At 35.2% G+C, this 20137-nt stretch overlaps 1 protein-coding gene across 1 annotated transcript in view; it reads right to left on the reverse strand.

The window, feature by feature from the left end:
• Positions 1-8271: 8271 nt before the first annotated feature.
• LOC127541692 (vomeronasal type-2 receptor 26-like) overlaps positions 8272-20137 on the reverse strand; it is a 29292-nt gene continuing 17426 nt past the window's right edge. Inside the window, exons 5-6 of the mRNA XM_051966907.1 lie at positions 14161-14328; positions 8272-9176 (exon numbers count right to left, since the gene is read on the reverse strand). Of these exons, the coding sequence (XP_051822867.1) occupies positions 8272-9176; positions 14161-14328 (1073 nt within the window). The remainder of the gene's footprint in view (positions 9177-14160; positions 14329-20137) is intronic.

Genomic DNA, 20137 nt, shown 5'->3' on the forward strand with positions numbered 1-20137 from the left:
ATTGCCAAGCTGAAAAAGATAGATTTTAGGAACAGTTTGTATATGTCGGGTGAGGGATAAAGAAGAATTTAAGATCATTCCACTGTTGTGACTAAAGGGTATCAGAGGATGGTGTTGCCTCTAAATCAATAGGGTGAGTAGGAAGTAAGTAGGGCAAACGATAATGATTTTTGAACTGAAGATGTCCACTGGGCACTTAGTCCAAGATATCTAAGAGATCGTTGATGATATGAGTTGTGAAGTGAGCAGAAAGTTTGGATCAGGTTAGGTAAATGTGAGAAATAATAACATAAAGATGCTAAGTAATTCAGGGAAGCTGATAAGATAACAAGGGAAGTAGTAGAATGGATTAGATAACAGATCCCTGAGGGACACCTATAATTACACAGTATGATCTCAGGAAGATTCAGCAAAGGAGACAGAGAAATTGAAACAAGAAAAGAAGGAGCAGAAAAGGAGAAAAATAGTCCATAAAACTAGAGAAAATAGAATACCAAGGAGGAGAGACTGATCATCACTGTCAGCAGAGAAGGCAATGAGAATAAGGAAGAGAATTTACAAAAATGGTCTCCAACTCAATGTAGTAAATGAAAAGATAGAAATTGGAGTTCCCAAGGAGCAGAAGTTGAAATGTTTAAGAAGTGATATCGAGGAGCTTACATGCATTTCTGAGTCCCTTACTAGATGTCAGGCATTTGCAAGTCATGGGAATAGAAAGACAAATGAGGAAAAAAACCTCAAACAGGATATTTTGGTCAGAACAGAAAATGTGCCCTTACATAAAGCAGTACATTAGGGACAAAGTTGATCAAATATAACTTGGAGGGATCATTAACAGCTCAAGGGGAGCAGAAATGTCTTCAGATCAAGTGAGCTGAATTTTAAATGAAAAATAGAATTCTGAGATATGGAATTGAGGAGAGATTGCGTTCCTAGAATGAGGGATAGCATTGTTAAAAGTATGAAAATGAGAGATAGGTGTGGAACATTGAGAGTGGTATAGAGGTCTTTGGGGCTTTATTTAAAAGGTCACAAAAATGATGAGAGATACCACATGTAGTAGATATTTACATGGTGACCAAGATACAAAGAGCTTAAAAGCTTTTGAAGTTTTCAGTTGATCAAGAGAGGAATCAGAGAGTGATTCACAGATCAGGAATTGTCAGACCAAACACTATACCTTATGAAAATCCTTTGTGTAAATATGAGGAGATTTGTAAAAATGTAAAGAAATACGTGGCAGAAGAGCCATTGGGGCCATGTAAGTGCTTCACAGAAGAAGTGACCATTTCTTATAAAAAGTGATTGAGTGGGGGGAAGGGAAATGAGTGTAAGAAGTTTCAGATTGGTAAAATTATGAGTGTACAAATGATTGGATATATATATATATATATATCTTCATTCATTCATACAAATACGTATTTATGTGTGTATACATGTGTATGTTTCTATATGAAACCTATACATGTTTGTATATGTACATGAATCTATATATATGTAGTGTCTGTTCATATTCACACTGCCTTTTATGTACATCACTGTTCAAAGGTAGAATTCAAAATACAGAAAAAAGTAACTACTCACTTTGGTTCTGCAAAAATCCAGAAGGGAGACTCTTTGAAGGAATTTTTTCCCATATAATTCTCTACCTTCATAAAAAGCGAGAAGAATCCAGCAATGATTAGGTCTCCTTCTTTTCTATATGTGGGATTGTAAATTCTTTTTATGTGGCAAGGAGTCTTCATCATCTGGTACTCAAAAAGGAAAATCTGCAAAATCAGAAATAAAAATAATATAGAGGATGAGAGTCCCACTTTCCACAAGCCCATATCCCAAATCTCTAAAGAGCCCAGGAGTAAGGGAGTATAAGGTGGCTGGAGATCATATCTTGCATCTATGATTTTTCTGTCCTAATACATGTTCAAGCTTTGGACAGTCTCTCCCATTTGGGAAAGTAGAATGTGAGACATGAAGTGGGCCTCTGTGTAGGACAAAGACAAAAGCTTGAATGAATAGAGCATATTTATCTGATTTTTTTGCCTCCTGGATATTATTCTCCTTGTTCCCTGTGGATGGATAAGGAAAAGTGGTCTGTCTTCATCTCTTGGGTGCAAATCAGACAAATATGTTGATCAGAGTCTGAGAGTGAGAGTCTCTGGGGACCATCTAGCCCAGAAATTCTGCATCTGCATCTTTCATCTTAAAAACTTCAAAAACTCAACCAAAAAAAAAAAAAAGTTTGGGAACCTCTGTTCCTGCCTTCAGTCTCTAGAGCCTTCAAAGCTTCCATTTTGAGATGCCTCCATCTCTCTGATCTTTCTCAAGCTAGATTTTAGGGGGCTTTCAGAGGAGTACTTCCATTCTCACCAAGCTCAATTTCTGTAATGGCCCCAAATTACCAAATGTTGCATCAGTCAGGGAACAGTGTAATCTGACTAGGGCAGAAAGTGAGAATGATAGTAACAAGTTCTAGGCCCTCATTCCCAGACTGAGATGAATTTTACAGTTTTTTAGCCTTGATATCAATGACCACAATGCTTTGATTATTTCAAGTACACAGTCAACCATGGATGAATGAACAAATAAAAATAGACAAAATGGAATACTCAATAATCTTTTTAGATTGACCATTCATAGCCCTCACAACTCTCGCCTGTTACCTCAATCCTGGAAATCATAGGTAAAGCAATTTTCAACCACAGGCAATTAAGGATTGTAGAAGGTAAAAATGTGTCACATGTGAGTTGAATGAAAAGTCAGAGAACTGAATTTCTGAATTATTCATGATCAATTTATTAATTAATTTAGCAAGCATTCATTAAATTGATGGCCCATGGTCTTTCTTAGTAACCAAAGACAAAAGCATGCACATCAATGAAATTTTAAATCTTTTTGGGAAAAGGGGGTGTCTTTGACAGGTGAAAATCATTCCTGATTTGTTAACAACTAATGCAGGAATAGAGTTTTATTATAAATTAGAAGATTTATTATTAATTAGAAGAACGTGAAACATAATATTTATCAGCCTTATGGATAGGGAAACAGTTTATGAATAAATATAGAGAACAAAGGTGTAAACTGGATCATTTAGATTATATTACATTACAAAAATTTTGTACAGATAAAGTTAATGTAGTCAAGATTAAAAGGAAAGCAGAAAATTGGGGTAGGGATTTTTATAGTTTTTGGACTGAGAAAAACCTGGGACCTGGATCCATTGGCTCCACATTTCTCTGAGAAAAAGGGAAATGGGTATGATTTTTGTGGTCTTGATGTGAAGGTAATTGCAGGAGAAGTCAACTAAATAGTAATTTGAATAAACTGGTTAGTGAGGCGATGGTGAGTGCATTTAAATTGACAATGAGGCTACACAGTCTTTCTGAGGGTCCCCATAAGTACGAAGAGAAAGAAGTCCAACATTTGGTATCTTGTTCTATCTTCCTGCCTGGAGTCAGCCCAAAAGCGAGATGGCATAGATGAGCCAAAGGTGTAGAACAAATAGTACAACATTTTGGTGGGGAATCCCTGGCTCCACTTCTCCTAAGTCAGGAAAGCACACAATTCCCAAGGCCAAAGAACTTCTCCTTGTGGCCTTCTTTTCTTCCCTTCATCATCATGGGAGGGATTGGGCAGCAGTGCAAGGAATATTTGTTTGAAATCAAAACTTCAGCTGCTTCATATCATGTGATCTTGACCTTGTCAGGTTTCCTCAATTTCTTTATCTGAAAAAGAAGGGAATGTGGACTAGATATGATTTAATGTTTCTTTTCTGTTCCATTCCATCCATTTTCCTCCCTCACTCTTCTGTGACCCTGACCCTCAGCATGCTTTCACAGTGCATGAAGCTTAGGGGGAAGCTGAGGAGAAGAATGATCCAATGAAGATTCTGCTGATTCTGCCCAGTGACAGCCCTGAGGTAATTAGTTGATTGTTCCGCCTGGAAAGGAAAGTGAGAAAGGGCCCATGACCAAGACTGAAGTGGCTATTTTATCAAAGACTTTCAGCAAAACAAAATCATTGTCCCATCCTCAGTTGAGAAACATCCATTCTAATAAAGCACCATTCTTGGTGATGGGTGATTATTCAAATATCACAATGTAGCTGGTTTCCTGAGAAATGTGGCCTCTGAAGGTTGTGATCACAATTTATGGAAGGAGAGGAAATAGTAAGAGGACCATTGATTTACTGGTATGTTCTCAATGATCTTTAGTGCCAGCACAATGTATGGAAAGGAATATTGAAATCTATTTTTGATCTGGTGAATTGTTATTATAGATAAATCATTTAATGTTGGTTTAGTGAGGATGGGATTAAGGAGGCTGAGCGGACTCCAATTCAAACATGAGAAAAATGAGTATTTTACTATTATATTAATTAACAGTGGTTAGTCTGTGATCCAATTGGTTTTCTTCTTCTTTATTATTGACCTGGTCCCCTTCCACAAGCGACTGTAATTTACTCTCTTCTAACAGGTAAGATAGGCCCAAATCTTCCCCAGCCTATTAGAACTTAAAATTAAATGAAAAAGCCTAGTGCCCCAAAAACTTTAGAATGAAGATTTTGATTTCTCTTCTGAAATCATGGTACCATCATCAAATGTGATTTTCATCTATGGAGATACAAACTCCATCAATTTTCTATTATATTCGCTGATTTTACAATTTATGGGATGGTATAATTCACCACCTCTTCTTGGCGTTTTTCCTCATTTTCTAATATTGAACATTTTGGCTATTTCCATGGAATAACACTATTTTCTCATACCCAAATGGAGATTCCAGGTTTTATAAAAAGCTTCAATCCCAGTATGAATCCTGAAGATATTTTCCTAAAGACTTTCTAAGACTCAGTATTTGCTTGCAGATGTTCAAAACAAAGACTTGCCAAATTGGTATATTTTGTGTGTTCAAAAGGACTTTCCTTAACCAAAGTATGTTTTCTTAACCAATGTAAGCCATAAGCATAACGAAATTGAGTTCTAATGTTTACGATGCAATATATTTTGTGGTCCATGCTCTCCATCACATACACCAATCTGAGGCAAAAGGGACACAACGCCTTAAAAGAAACCCAGATTTTTCTTGGAAGGATACATTTCTCTTCTACTCTTGACCTTAGTACAGAGTACTCACAACATTAACCTGATAGTAATCTCTTCTATGGATGATGTAGGAATAACATATGACTTAAATACTGCATCTTATTCCTTCATAGTTGTCCCTTTTTATTTCATTTATGATTGAATTCTGGGAGAAAACAATGAAATTATCTCACATAATAGGCTTTTATTTCTAAGCTGCCAGAGCAAATTAATGAACATGGTTTTCTTCCTCTTTCACCTCTGATTGTGAGTCTACATCAAAAAAGAGTTTCGCCAATTCTGTTCCATTTTAGATCCTTTACAATGGCCTAGGTCATGACCTTGCAAATGTCAAAGTCCCTTGTGGAATTTGGAAGGATGATCATTGGTTACAGGAGTGGTATTTTCAAGGGCAGTTTTTTTCCAAGACAAATAAAATATATGAAAAATTAAAAATTCAAATGCAGGAAAGATAAAAAGTCTGGTCCCTAGATAATCATTAGAGAAAATCTATTGGAAGCTAATCTCAATAACCCAACACTCTAAACATTCTCACACACACTAGCTTCTCCTGTTCCAACAATTCATTCACAAGCATGACAGAAGGATACACTTCTTTTGTCTTCTGTAGATTTAGAAATTGTGGAGCTCAGTTCTTTGCAATTTATTTGGCAAGTACTGTGGGTGAGGTGAAGGGATCTCCTTACTTCCAGCAGTAGTGAAGAACATGCCATACCACATGAATAATCTCCATGTTTCTCTCATTCTAAATTGTCATAGTGTTGGTCAGATAATTCACAAAACCTCCAATTCTGGGTCAAATTGAAGAGCCTTTCTTTCATCTTTCAGCCCATACAATTTCCCATCCCTGTTTCAGTTATTAAGGCCAGTGAATGAAGAGTATCTTAAGGACCAAGGAAAACAGAAGATACATCTATCACTTTTGGCAGATGACTTGTTATCATATCTTGAAAACTCTAGAGAGTCAAACTAAAATAAAATGGAAAAAATAATGAGTCCTTTCTCCAATGTCTCCATCAAGCAATTCCTAAGTCTCTACTTGAAACATTTTAAGGAGGAAAAACTCATTCCCCCCAAAAAAGTTCATTTCTCTTTCAGACAATTTGACCAAAGGGGAGAACACTTTTTCTTAATTTTATAATTAAATCAAACTCTTTGGAATATTTATTTGTTGCTCCTATTTCTTTCCTGTTGATTCAATTGAAACATTTTAATGTCTCTGGAAAGAATTTGTTACTTAAATAAGTAGAATAGTTCCAGGGTCTCTCTCACTCATATCTCCTTTTCAGTTCAAATATCAATCATGCTTTTGCCCAGACTTTGTATAATATACATTACCATCCTCTTGTAATTCTAAGTATAATTTTATTTTCTTGGTAATAAGTGGGCCTGAGATCGTGCGCTAGGGGAAAAAGTTCTCTATTATTTTCATTTTGCTTGCTACTCCCCTCACCTTTTAACTGTATCCATTACTCATACAAAGGCAGTTCCATATGTTCCAAATATTCTTCCTCACATTACACATAGCCTCAGACATTTTCTAGTTGTGTGACCCTACACAAATCATTTAACTGCAATTGCTTCTCAAAAAATAAAAACCCACACAGAGAGAAAGAAAAATATACCATCAACAAAATAACAACAACCAAAAGGACCCAAATCCCAGGATCCACTTGTAAATGTAACTAGTTGAGGGGATCTTGTCTTATGAAAATTCTTAAAAGTTTGTTCAATTACTTTGTCCATGACACTGTTGCTGTTGTGGTGGTTATTGTTATTGTTATATAGTAGTGTCTTATTCTGTGACTCAGACTACAATACATCAACTTCTCTCCTCCATTATCTCTCAAAGATTGCCCAACTTATTCTTTATCCCCATGATACTGTCCACCCATCTTATTCTCTCCTATATAATTTTCTTTTTGCCTGCAATATTGCTCTATATCAGCATCTTTTCCAGTGAGTTTTATCTTTCCATTGTGTACACTGATTTTTTAAAGATTCTGCTTCAATGTTGGACCTTCTAGTGAATAACCTCAATTGATTTCTGGAACAATTGATATATTTGCCATTTACAAGTCCCAGGGACTAGCAAAAGTCTTTTCCTGACCCATAATTCCAAATTGTGAATTCTGGAGAGTTCAGAATTCTTTACATTCAACTCTCAAAGCTGAGTTTTACCAAGTTCAGGTGAATTTAGGTCTCCGTTTCCCTATGTCATTGATTTACATTTTTATGTTTAACAAATGTCAAATGATTTCAATGGCTACAGTTGATAATATGTTTTTTTTTTAAAAGAGGAGATCACAGAATTTCATCAATCAATTTTCCTTTGAAGTATCTAAGCCCAGAGATACATTCAAAGATCTCAGAAAAAAAAATAAAAGAGATGATAGGTCGCAATAATGGATGATGCAATGAATAAATAATATGATCACCAAAATATTCTAATTGAAGCAATTTCCTTGAAGAAAAGAATATTATTACTCCTGCATTATTATTGTCTTATTTTTATTATTCCCTGCCAATCAACTACTTATATGCCCAAGGTGTTGTTACAAAATGTATTTGATGAAAATAATAAGACTTTGGAACAGATTTCTATATCCAATGATCACTCTACAATTACATAATTGATGGAAAAGTAAGAGGTTAAATAACTTCGAGTACATATTCACTGGTTAGAAACCATTCTACTCATCAAACTACTTAGTATTCTCTCATAAATCTTCTCTCAAAGCTATGTTCAATTCGCTCAAAAATATTTGTTAATGATATAATTCAAGCAAACCGGGGGGAAATTAAAGTTCGAATTTTGCAAGTAACAAATAAATGATTCAGAATGCTGGATGGACTTACTAAATATTAGAATTGGAAACCAAATAGTCATTTACTTAAATTCCACAGTTGTTTTCCACAATATTTAAAAATGTTATTCACGTATTGTCTGCTATGTGTAAAATAATTCAAAACAGCAACTGATCCCATTCCACCTCTATTCTAAAATCAGGCAAAAGTATGCTTTCAAAATGGTATTATATTCAAATAAAAAGATGAATATTAGAGAAAACAGGCAAATGAATCAGATACATTTAACATATTTTATTTATGACTACTGGATCAAAAGAGTTCCTTGACTATGACTGATGAGCTTGAGAAGACTTGGTTTCTCAGGGAGTAGCTTTCTTTTTAAGTATCCCCTGAGTATTTTGTTCTGATCTTAGAAGGATCACAAAGCACTTGGGAGCAAAGATGCAAGTGAGAATCCCGGCACTGGAGGTCAAGATGGCAAAGACTTCCAAGGCCACAATAGCCTTGCCCTTGGAGTTCTGGTACGAGGACAGGAAGGAGATCCAGACACTGCAGAACACAAGCATGCTGAAGGTCAGGAACTTGGCTTCATTGAAAGTGTCCGGCAGGTTCCTGGCCAGGAAAGCCACGGTGAAGCTTGCCAAGGCCAGCAAGGCCATGTAGCCCAGGACACAGTAGAAAATGAGAAGAGTGCCCTCATTGCACTGGATGATAATGGAGCCAGGCTCAGAGTGGATGTCCATCTCCAGGAAGGGGGGGGATGTCCCAAGCCAGATGCCACAGAGACACATTTGGATGAGGGTGCAGGTGAAAATGAGAGAGTAAGATGCTGTGGATCCCAGCCACCTGCGGAGCCTGCTCCCTGGTCTGGTGGCCTTGAAGGCCAGAACCACAGTGATGGTTTTAGCCAAAATAGAGGAAACAGCCACTGTGAAGACAACTGCAAATGTGGTTTGTCGCAGCAGGCAGGTGGCTGTGGTGGGATGGCCGATGAAGAGCAAGGAGCAGAGGAAGCAGAGGCTGAGGGAGACCAGCAGAGTGTAGCTGAGACTGCGGTTATTGGCTTTGACTATGGGGGTGTCTCTGTGCTTCACAAAGACTCCCAGGACCAGCACAGTGAGGAGGGAGAAGCAGATGGCTGCACAGGCCAGAGTCATTCCCAGAGGTTCCTCATAGGCCAGGAAGGTCACAGTCCTGGGGAGGCAGTGATCTCTCTCCTTATTAGGATATTGATCTTCAGGGCACTGCAGGCACTCCTCTGCATCTGTGAACAACAATAAAATCATGCTATATTCCTGACTGATCAGTTTTTTGTCACCTATAAAGCACAGTTTTATTTTTTCCACTTTAATTTCAATCTCATTTTGGACTTCATTTAAGTCAGAAGGACAAGAATTTTAGAGGTTGAATAAAATAAAGACATGTCAGTAGTGTCATTTCTCCACATATAGATTAAATAATATGCTGAATGTATTTGTTCTATAACTAAACAAAAAATTAAGCTCTACAATTCATTTCAACTAGAAATCACTTACAATGAGTCCTAAATGGTCACTTTATATTTAATCCAATATTTTCAGAACAGAAATGAGACATTGTCAAATCAGTAATTCTGTCAATTTCATCATGAATGAAAGCCAAGAATTAGTTTTTAAAATTAGACTAAAAAGACTTTTTGATGTGTTTTTCTGAAAGTAAGGTCATAACTACAAATCTTCTGGGTTCTTATGGAGCATGATTCTGATTATGCAAATCAAACTTTCTTCAAATAAAGTACTTTCCATAGCAATTTTGAAGTTTATAAAGCAGAAAATATATTGTGCATTTATGACAATATTTCCCTAGGTTACCAACTATAGGAAATGAGGATTTCAAACTTGTCTCCTTCAGGTTTCCCAATTGTTAGTGTTATACTCTTATTAGCTATATGTACATTATTGCTCCAGCATCTAGTACTATTACTCTCAGAGGGCCTATTTCTTCTATATTGTACTTATATGTATATTTCTTTCATTATTTGCATCATGGTTAATGAATAATACCAACATTTACTTTAAGATTTATTTACACTTATGAGATTGGGCCAAAGAGTGAATCTCTCTAAATATAATCTTCTCTGGGAGTAGATTTCTTGCGGGGCTTCGGGAGGTAGCCTTAGTTTCAGTTCAATATAATAATCACTTCAAATGCAGCCAGCTGTTAAAATCCAGTCCTTTATTGTCTCTTCCAAAAATAGCCCAGTTAGTTTTCTTACAGGCCTATCTCTCTCCTTGGTTCCGAGATCTCTTGTTGCTAGTCCTTTAGCTCTTCCAGCTTCTGCCTCTAGCTCAACTCTGACTCCAAAGCCTCCAGCCAGCACAAAAATGATATATGCAATGAATCTGACTCCGCCTCTGAGAGTGGGCTTGTGGATTACTGGGCTTGTCCTTCCTGACTTGTGAATCTCCTGGACTCCTCTCTGATTTGTGAATCTCCTGGACTCCTCTCTGACTTGTAAATCTTGTAGAACTCCAATAAATACTAAATACATTAGTGAGCTAGAGAACTGTGAAGTACCATGCTAAATTAGATAACTGATGTAGCACCTTGTAAGAATTCTAACAGAAAGTCAAAGAGACAACTGTGAAAAATTATGGAAAACATTGATTCTCAGAGTTATTTAATAAAAAACATTTTGTCAACCAGTAATTTGGCTTCCAGCTAAGTCATTTTTCAATAAGAGGAACATGTCAAATTTAGTAATTTCTGTGGAAATATTATAGAGAAAATAGCTTTGTTAAGACAGCTAGATAGCATGTTGATGCAGTAGCAACCTTGGATGTCAGAAAGAACTGATTTGAAATACTTCAGATATTTACTAACTTGTGTGACCCTGCACAAATCATACAACCCTGATTGTCTCAAAAAATAAAAATAAAAAATACCCTTCTTCAGGAAATTCAGACAGCCTATGAATTGTAAACAATTCTTTTAAAAAATATATATTAAATATTCAAACTACCAGGAGACCAAGATTTTAAGTATTCCAATATCAACTGATAATATTGAATTAAGTTTGTAGCAACTCTTTTTGTATTGGCAAGGAACTGGAAACTGAGTGGATGCCCAGAAATTGCAGAATGGCTGAAGAAGTTATAGTAAATAAATGTTATGAAATATTATTATAAGAAACAGTTGAGTTAACACTAAGATTCCAACATCCCATGTTGGGTGCCAAGATGTGGTGTTTTTCTTCTTTAAAATAATAATATAATGGTTCTCTCTGGGAGCAGGTTTCTCGGGGAGATTTTCTGGAGGCAGCTTTAGTTTCAGTTAAAAGTAATAATCACCCAAATGCAGCCAGGTGTTAAAAGTTCAGATCTTTTATTGCTTCCTCCAAAATAGCCCGGTTAGTTTTTCTTAGAGACCTATTTTTCTCCTTGGTTCTAAGAGCTCTTGCAGCTTTGTCCTTTGCTTCTGCCTCTGTTTTCTTCAGCCTCCAGCCAGCACCAAGGTGAAAGTTGTAATGAATCTTTCTTGCCTCCAAGAGAGGGCTTCTGGCTGAACTCATTTGATGCTCCCCTCTCAATCTAGTTCAGCTGAACTCCCCAAGAGAGCCTCTGTCTGCTTCTTATATATGATCTCCTCTGAGAGAATGGGATTATAGGTTTCTCCTAGAGTGCTCTCTGGCCCTAAGAGCTTCAAGGAAGGTGTGAATTCGGATATCTCATACTAAACTCTGAAATCTCCCAAACATGTGAACTCCAATGAGTACTTAAATACTTCTTGCTTATCTGGGCTCTCTAAAGGTGTGAACACAAGCATTGTATCAATTCCATTGAGTTAACACTAGGATTCTAACATCTCCCTTGATCGCCTTGTTTCAAGTTGAGTTAACACTAGGATTCCAACAAGAAACAATCAGCTGGATGATTCAAAAAGATCTGGAGAAACCTCCATGAACTGTTGCTAAGTGAAGTAAGTAGAACCAAGAGAACGTTGTACATAACAACAACAAGATTATGTAATGATCGACTTTGAGACATGTGGTGATTCAGGCCAATTCCAATAGATTTGAGATGGAAAGAGCCATCTGCATCCAGAAAAAGAACGATGGGGACTGAATGTAGATTGAAATATAGTATTTTTACATTTTTGTTGTTATTTGCTTACTTTTTTTCCTTTTTCTCATTTCTTTCCTTTTTGATCTGATTTTTCTTGTGTAGCATGATAAATATGGAAATATGTATAATAGAACTGCACATGGTTAACATATATTAGATTACTTGTTGTTTAGGGGAGGGGTGGGAAGAAGGGAGGGAGAAAAATTTGGTACACAAGGTTTTGCAAGAGTGAATATTGAAAACTAACTTTGCATATATCTTGAAAATAAAAAGCTATTATATAAAAAAGAAAATACTGAATTATTTGTAAGGAACCACCCAAGGAAGGAGAAACTCTTGATTCACTGGAGAATTACATAAACCTTTTTTTAAAATTGTACAATATCACCATCATTATTCTCAAAAATTAAGAAAGGATATTACCAGATACATTTCATGAGGCAAATAAAGCACACTATCCAAATTAAAGAGGCACAAAATACAGTTGATATTTTTAAAAGTATTAATATCTATTCAAAAAATTTTAAATACACCCTGAGCATTGGTTTCCAGTGATTCATCCAAGTTGCAATTCATTCTCTGCAATTTCTATTTATATTAGAGATACAGAAGTAGTTCAACATTAGAAAAATGATGTCACTTGAAGACAAAAATTATCTTATAAAGAAAAAAAATTAAGAAAAGAAAACAAATGCTTATTCTGAAAACACTACAATCATGCAAAGAAGAACTTTTATGGCATAATAATACATCTTTTAAAAGCTATCAAATTATGCAAAGATATACGCAAGTATTTTTCCCAGTGAGAATAGGAATGAAATTCAGCTGATCAATCTTCTCCTTAAATGCTACAGCATTGGAAATGGTATTAAGGACATTGAAATGAAAGAAATTTAAACAAAAAGACAGAAAAAATAGATGTCCAACTATCTCTATTTTCAAATGACATAATGGTTTATTTAAAAAATAATAAGGAATCAGCAAAGGAACTAACATAAAATTAATAAATTCATAAGGCAAACAACAACATAAATCTATTAAATCTCTAAATTTTTATATAATGAAAAGAGTTATAAAGAAAAGGAAATACTATTTGAAATAAGTGCAAAAGTGCATGCAATATCACAATATCTTTGGAACTATTCAAAGTCTTCATGTTGACTCAATTACAAAGAGCACCTTAATGAAATAAATTACAACTAAAACAAAAGGAGAAATGGACTATTTTTCTGTATTTATTATTCAGACCTAAGAGAAATGAAAATAAAAATCCAAGAATTCCAAAGGGCAGACATCAAGAGTAACTGCAATGTGAGAAAGAAAGAGACAGAGAAAGAGATAGAGAGAGAAAGAGAGAGAGACAGAGATAGAGACAGAGACAGAGAGATACAGAGAGTTAAATGGAGAGAGGACATTGTTTCAGTGAAAGATAAGCTACCATAAAACAAAAAAAAAAATTAAACTTTTGAACATACCGTTTTACAAAGCAACACCAATTACAAAGCAAATAAAGACCAGATCTCATTAGCTTTGAAAATGAACCTCACTTGCAGTAGGACCAGATTGGGTATGGCCAATTTTTATTCGGTTTTTGGGGATCCAAGTTTCCTATAGTCAGGACTCTAACCTCCTGAAAAAAGCTTTTCAAAACAAAATCTCCCACCACAACTCCAGTTAATCTGAAAGTCTTAAAAATATTCATGAAGACTAATTCCAGAGGCTAGACTCCTATTCCCAAACCAAATGCTTCTGTACTTAGATATTTTTTAGATTGTAAGTTTTGTTTTATTTATACTTCCTTTACCAGTGAGAAAGTTTAGAAATAAGTTTTAGATTAAGTTTTCCCAGAGGAATGAGGAAAATTACAATTAAGACACAAGGTCAGGGAAATATTAAGGATTCCCATGGTAATAAAATCCTGGTAGATTCTGCTCAGATAGATTTTTGGTATCTTGAACCAGGGGTTTCTCTTGATAGTTATAGGAATTACCACAAAGCACATGGAATGCAAGGGACTGATTAATTCCAGTATTATTTTAACTCAGAAATTATTATTTTGCCAAGCAAAGGTCACTTCAGTTTAAGATTAACAAAATAGAATGTCTATTACTTTGGGAGAAGGACACTTTATCTTTAGGAACCTACCAGTCTGGTTGGAAATCTTCTCTTCAGGACATGGGGTGCAAGAAAAGCAGCAGATGGGTTGGTTTTCAAGAGATGTTTTCTTGAATCCAGGACCACATTTCACACTGCACATGGAAGTTGGAGTCTGTATTTCCAGAGAGAAAGGGAAAAATATTGAAAGAAAGATTGCTGAAAGAGGGATTTAGTGAGGAAATGATGATTTCAAAGCTCTCCTATAGAAGACAGATAGAAAAAAATAATTTCAGTTCTGCAGGACAAGAATGGTCTAATTCTAACTGGAGAATGTATATTTCCATCTTCCATTTCACATCATTTTATCCCCAGTGAACCTGCACAGATTGTTCCCTAAGCACAATCAAGCTCCTTGATATTTTCTCATTGGAATATCTTGCTGGCTTATTTTTTCCCCAAAAGTACCACTTTAAATCTAAACTTCATTCCATTTTAATTGGTTATACTAAAACAATTCATTGATCACATGAGGGGGGGGGGACATTTTGTTAATTCCCCCCCACCAAAATACTGTGGGGTTTTTTTGCTTTTATAAAGTACTTACAATGTTTCAGAGAATCATGACTGTAGAGAATATTCACCATAATATACTAATTATACAATTCAGCTTCATTAAATATAAGTAAGATTGGCTGATCTAATTCTTGGGCTGACCATTGGAGTCTCTTTATGAGACTATTGTGAAGGATGGGATCTAATTTATTCAATTACATAGACAGATAAAACTGTATATATTTGACATCAGCAGAGAATATACAACCATAGCATTTAAATTAAAAATCTCTAAAAAGCCATTATCTTTCTTGAGGACACAAACTCAGATTAAATTATTTATATACTTATAAGAATCCAGATATTTGGTAGTGTTCTGTAAATGGGTCCCTTTGGAGAATAATTTTCCTCTACTCTGTACCTGATTATTATTTTTCAAAGTTGACCATTTGATTTAGTATATTTCAAGATTCTCTTAGTATGAACAATTCAGATCTTTATGTAACTTAGCTGGAAAGAATGTGCAAGTGAGAGTGAAAAAAAAAAACAAAATCAGATAACTCCTTTGTTCGGAGCAAAAAAAGAAGAAATGGATTTTAATACCCTATCACAAACATTTTCAGTGTCTCTGGGGAACATCCTGGTATCAACGAAGAAATAACAAGTGTCCTGGAAGCTAAAAAGTCAAAGTGATAACATTCATATTCATTGGCACCTTACCTGTTGGAAATCTTCTGGCCAATCTATCTCTTCTTCCTTAATGGTAAATCTCTGAGCAAGAGGATAAACTTCACCCACTTTGACCAGTGTCTCTACCTGATCAGGAAGGATTTATAATTTAGGATATCATAGGCCTCAGCAACTGGCTTGGTTCCATTCCAACATGACTCATCACTGGCATTAGTGACAGAATTGATACACTTCAGAAAGTGGTGGAGCTGAAGGCAAGGATAGGTTGTTGTAAGTCTTTGGGGAAAGAAGGATTTATGCCCACGTCCCAGGATTGCCTATCAATGGAAAACAAGACTCAAAAAGTTGTCATTTTCCTTTTTAAGCTCCTCTTAGAGCTCTGAACTCTTTCTCCTTGCAAGTTAAGTGCAATGGAAAAATAGCAAAGCCAGTAACCAATTATATATTATAAATATTCAACATATTGTAAAGACATCTGAGAAGCAAAAGCTTACTACTTCTTCATTATTAGATTTTGAGAATCTCAAAACTGGGCATATTTTTAAAAAAATTTAACATTAAAACTTAACATATATCCTAATACACAGTGGGTGCTTAAGAAATATGTGATGATGGACTGAATTTTAGAGGAAATCTCATTCCTTGAACAAAAGAATCTTTAATAAAATACAATATAAATCTCTGAAGTGGTTGATAAGGTCAACTTAAGAATAAAGGAGAATTTGACATTCAGAGTGATGCAGTTCATCCTTTGGAAAATTCTGTTTTTCAAAGGACATGGGAAGGATAATGATTCTAATAGAAGAAATTATGAAAGGAATTTCAAAATGACAAAGTGTTAAGAAAATGAAAAACTAATATAATCTGAGAAAGATTTGAGAAGAAGAGGTTTCAACAAAAGCCAGAGATTTTTTTGCATCACTCAGGTTATGATTTTCATTAGTCAAGGAAAATTTTCAAGAAAAATTCCCAGAGAGGTAGAAAATGTAGAATGAGAAGGCTGAAAAACAGAAAATAAATCTGCATTGTTTTCGATGAGAAATTTCCTGGTAAGACTTTAATATTCTAGAGTGAAAAGAAAGAATACACATTTCTTGTTCAGTCATTGAGTCCTGTCCAACTTTTGTTGATTCCACCAACCATAGCACTCTTTGCCCTGCTATGTTTTACTGCATCTTAAAGTCTGTGCAAATTCATGTTCAAGGTTTTCATAATAGTATTTATTCATCTCATTCTCTGCCTGAACCTTTTTATCAAGTCATTTGTAAGGGGGGTGGGAGGGTGAGAATCAACATGGCCCTTTAAGTTACTAGAGAAATATAAAGAGACAACATGAAAGAATTAATCAGCACATCTGACAGGAACAATAAAATATTTTTAAAAGAACCTTGAAGAGAAAAGTAGGAAATATGGTTGGGAATATTTAGTTTGATCTGTACATGAGTATCATAAATAGAGTATAAGCTAATAAAGGAAAGAGGGAAAGGGTACATTAGTAAACTTAAAGCATCCTGCTTAAATAAAAGAAAATCATTGAAATCAGATCATTAAAAATTATTTCTCAGGCAATGTCAGGATAGCTGACTAGAGAAAACAATTTAATTGAATTTTCTCAATTTTTTTTTCAATCATGCCTCAAATCAAATTCTGGAGCAGCACAGTCAATAAAATATCATGATGAAACATTTTCTCAGCTCAAAACAACTTACAAATTTGGAAGGAAAGGTCTGTGGCAGCTCTTTGGGGCCTAAATCAGAGTGGCCAGTATAAAAACACAAAGAGCATCGAAGACCACTGCAAGAGCAGCTGCAATGGCTTACAGAACTCAGTCCAAAGACCTTCCAGGGTAGTGAGGAGCACTAGTGCTTGATCTGTAAAGGAGGAGGCATCCTGGTCACAATTTAAAAACAAGGCAGTGCTTCTGCTTGAAAATCTAGAAGAGCAATGTTGATTCTTGGGCAAAGGCCAGATACTAAAGAGAGCAGTCGATGCATATCTCCCTGGAGAAAAGCATAATAGAGGATCCAATAACATGTAGACTCCTATAACACATTCTTAAAGGAATTACATGAAAAAGCCTATACCTGAAACAGTGCCTCCCACATCTACCCCAATATTACAACCCATTTTAAGATAAAGTTTAAAACCAAGAAATAGTCTGGGAAAATGAACAAAAAATAAAAAAGGACCTGATCATAAAAAAACTCTTGTGGTGGCCGAAATGACCAAGACACAAAATCCAGACAACAATGCAAAAACAGCATCAAGCAACACCTAAAATGAAAATTCAGATTAGACACAAGGATGGTAAAATTCTTGGTATAGCTAAAAAAGAAAAAAGAAAAGTAGCAGAAAACTTGGGGAAAGATGATTTTGATACAAGAAAAACATCTTGAGTAAAAGCAAGACAAAATACAATAAAAGAAATAGCTTTTTGTTAAAAAATGAACAGAATTAAGAGCTAAGATAACAGACTAAAGGCACAGTTTATCTGATATATATCAAATTCCCCTCAAAACAGCATGAAAATAATATCTCAAAACAAATTCTGGAGTAGAAAAAGAAAGGAGTGAAATAATTTTCTAGCAAAGACAACTTAGAAAATCAGGAGGAAAAGACCATCCCTGCACAAGTCAGTAGCTCTCCCAAAACATCAGTACCTATGATATTCTTCTAAGTTTTATACACATCATTAACACTTCAGCACTTGATTTTTAAACTATCTTTTTTTTTCTTTCTAGATGTTAGGATTCTTATAAGGTGCTAAGTAAGTGGAATTGAGGAGACAATGATTAAATCTAGTTTAGCATTGATTTAATCCTACAACAAATAACGGTTTCCGAGTGATATAATGATTGGTGTATACTCAGTGTATGGCATATAAGCAAGGAGCTCTCAGGGCCAGACATAGAAGCCCACTACAAGCTCTTGGAGCCTCAGCCAGGATTCAGTCGAGAAGATTCACAAGCCAGAAAAGGCAGCTTAAGCTCTTGGAACCAAGATTACAGAAGGCCTCTACGAAAAAGTAGCCAAGCCCCAAGTGAAGGAGACAAGAAAGGATTTGGACTTTAACTCCTGGCTGCATTTGGGGTGATTACACTGAACTGAAACGAAGGCTGCCTCCAGAAGCCCCCCAAGAAACTGCTCCTAGAAAACATTATATTTAAGAGAAGACTATTATAATATAGCAAACCGTGATTTGCAGCACACACAAAAAAAATGTAGAGTATTCAAGGACATGTGCTGCTACAGTTAAAGAATACAGCTAATAACACAGTAATACTACAGTAGTAATCACCAAAGTATTGCTTGTCCTTGGGCATCAGTGGGCATAATAATCATAAGAGTGGTAGTAGTATCTGCATCAGCAGTGGCAGTGGTAGTGATAGTAATAGTAGCAACAGCAGTAGCAGTAGTAGTAGTAGTAGTAGTAGTAGTAGTAGTAGTAATAGTAGAGAGAAAAAGAAGTACTAATAGATATAGAAGTAATAGAAATAGTGGCGTTTAAATTATTATTTTATAATTGCCCATTTTATCACATATTTTACATTATATATGTTAGATAATTATGTTATATAACACAATTACTATTTGTTTTTACTAATGATAGCTATGATTAGAGCAACTTTCTTTTTTAGTAAAATTAACATTTCCAGAGGACATATTATGTGCCACACTCTCTGCTAGTTAATTTACATATATAAATTTTTTTATCCTCATAATAAACCTCAGAGATTAGTAAATTATTGTCCCCATATAATATGAGAGGAAACTGAGACAAATGTGAGAGGAAACTGAGGCAAATATAGCTTATGTGAATTCCCCAACATCACACAGTTGTCTAATATCTCAGGCTAGATTTTAATTGATGTCTTATTTAATCTGGATGCAACATTAAGTCAATTACCAAAGTATTGCTTGTCCTTGGTGCATCAGAGGGCATAATAATCATAAGAGTGGTAGTAGTATCTGCATCAGCAGTGGCAGTGGTAGTGATAGTAATAGTAGCAACAGCAGTAGCAGCAGTAGTAGTAGTAGTAATAGTTTTTTCAAATTATCAAATTTGCCTACTTCTTAAAATAGAATTAAAAATCAGTAAAAATAATTTTAAAAAGAGTTCACAAAAGGAAGAGATCATCTGCTTTATGAACACAGACAAAAAGCCTGAAATTGCCTCAGTGATTATACTCAGTTGATCCCATTCTTTATGTTGGGCTACATTGATTGTTGCCCTGGTCTGATTAACTGGTACCTGTCCATTTGATAAGGTTATTTGACTAAATGAGAGTTTATTTATAGACAGCTCATCATCTGATTTATACACAGAATGAAAAATTCCTTATCTGATGCTGGTTTTTGTTGTTGCTGTTGTGTTGTCTTGTTCTGTTTTGGTTGGGTTTGATTTTCTTGGCGTGTGTGTGTGTGTGTGTGTGTGTGTGTGTGTGGGTGTGTGTTTTCTATTGCAAAACTCATTCTGGTGAAAGATAAAACAAGGAAGGGCATAATAATTGGGCAGACATTTTACTACTGTTAATTACCATTTTCCATCAACCCAAGATAAGTTCTCATCCATTCCTCAATCACCTTCTTTCAAATGAGCTAAAATCAAGAAAAACTGAAAAAAATTTACATTTTTAAAAATCTAATTTTATTACCAAAATCAATTATTGCTATTATTTAGTTCTCTTGAAACTGTCCTTGCAAGAAAGACTATTTCAGATTTTCTCTTGGTAATCTGTTACATGCTGCTTCTTCCTTCTAATGCACATAGAATGTATGTATT

This window comes from Antechinus flavipes, chromosome 6 (assembly GCF_016432865.1).
Source record: "Antechinus flavipes isolate AdamAnt ecotype Samford, QLD, Australia chromosome 6, AdamAnt_v2, whole genome shotgun sequence".
NCBI lineage: Eukaryota > Metazoa > Chordata > Mammalia > Dasyuromorphia > Dasyuridae > Antechinus > Antechinus flavipes.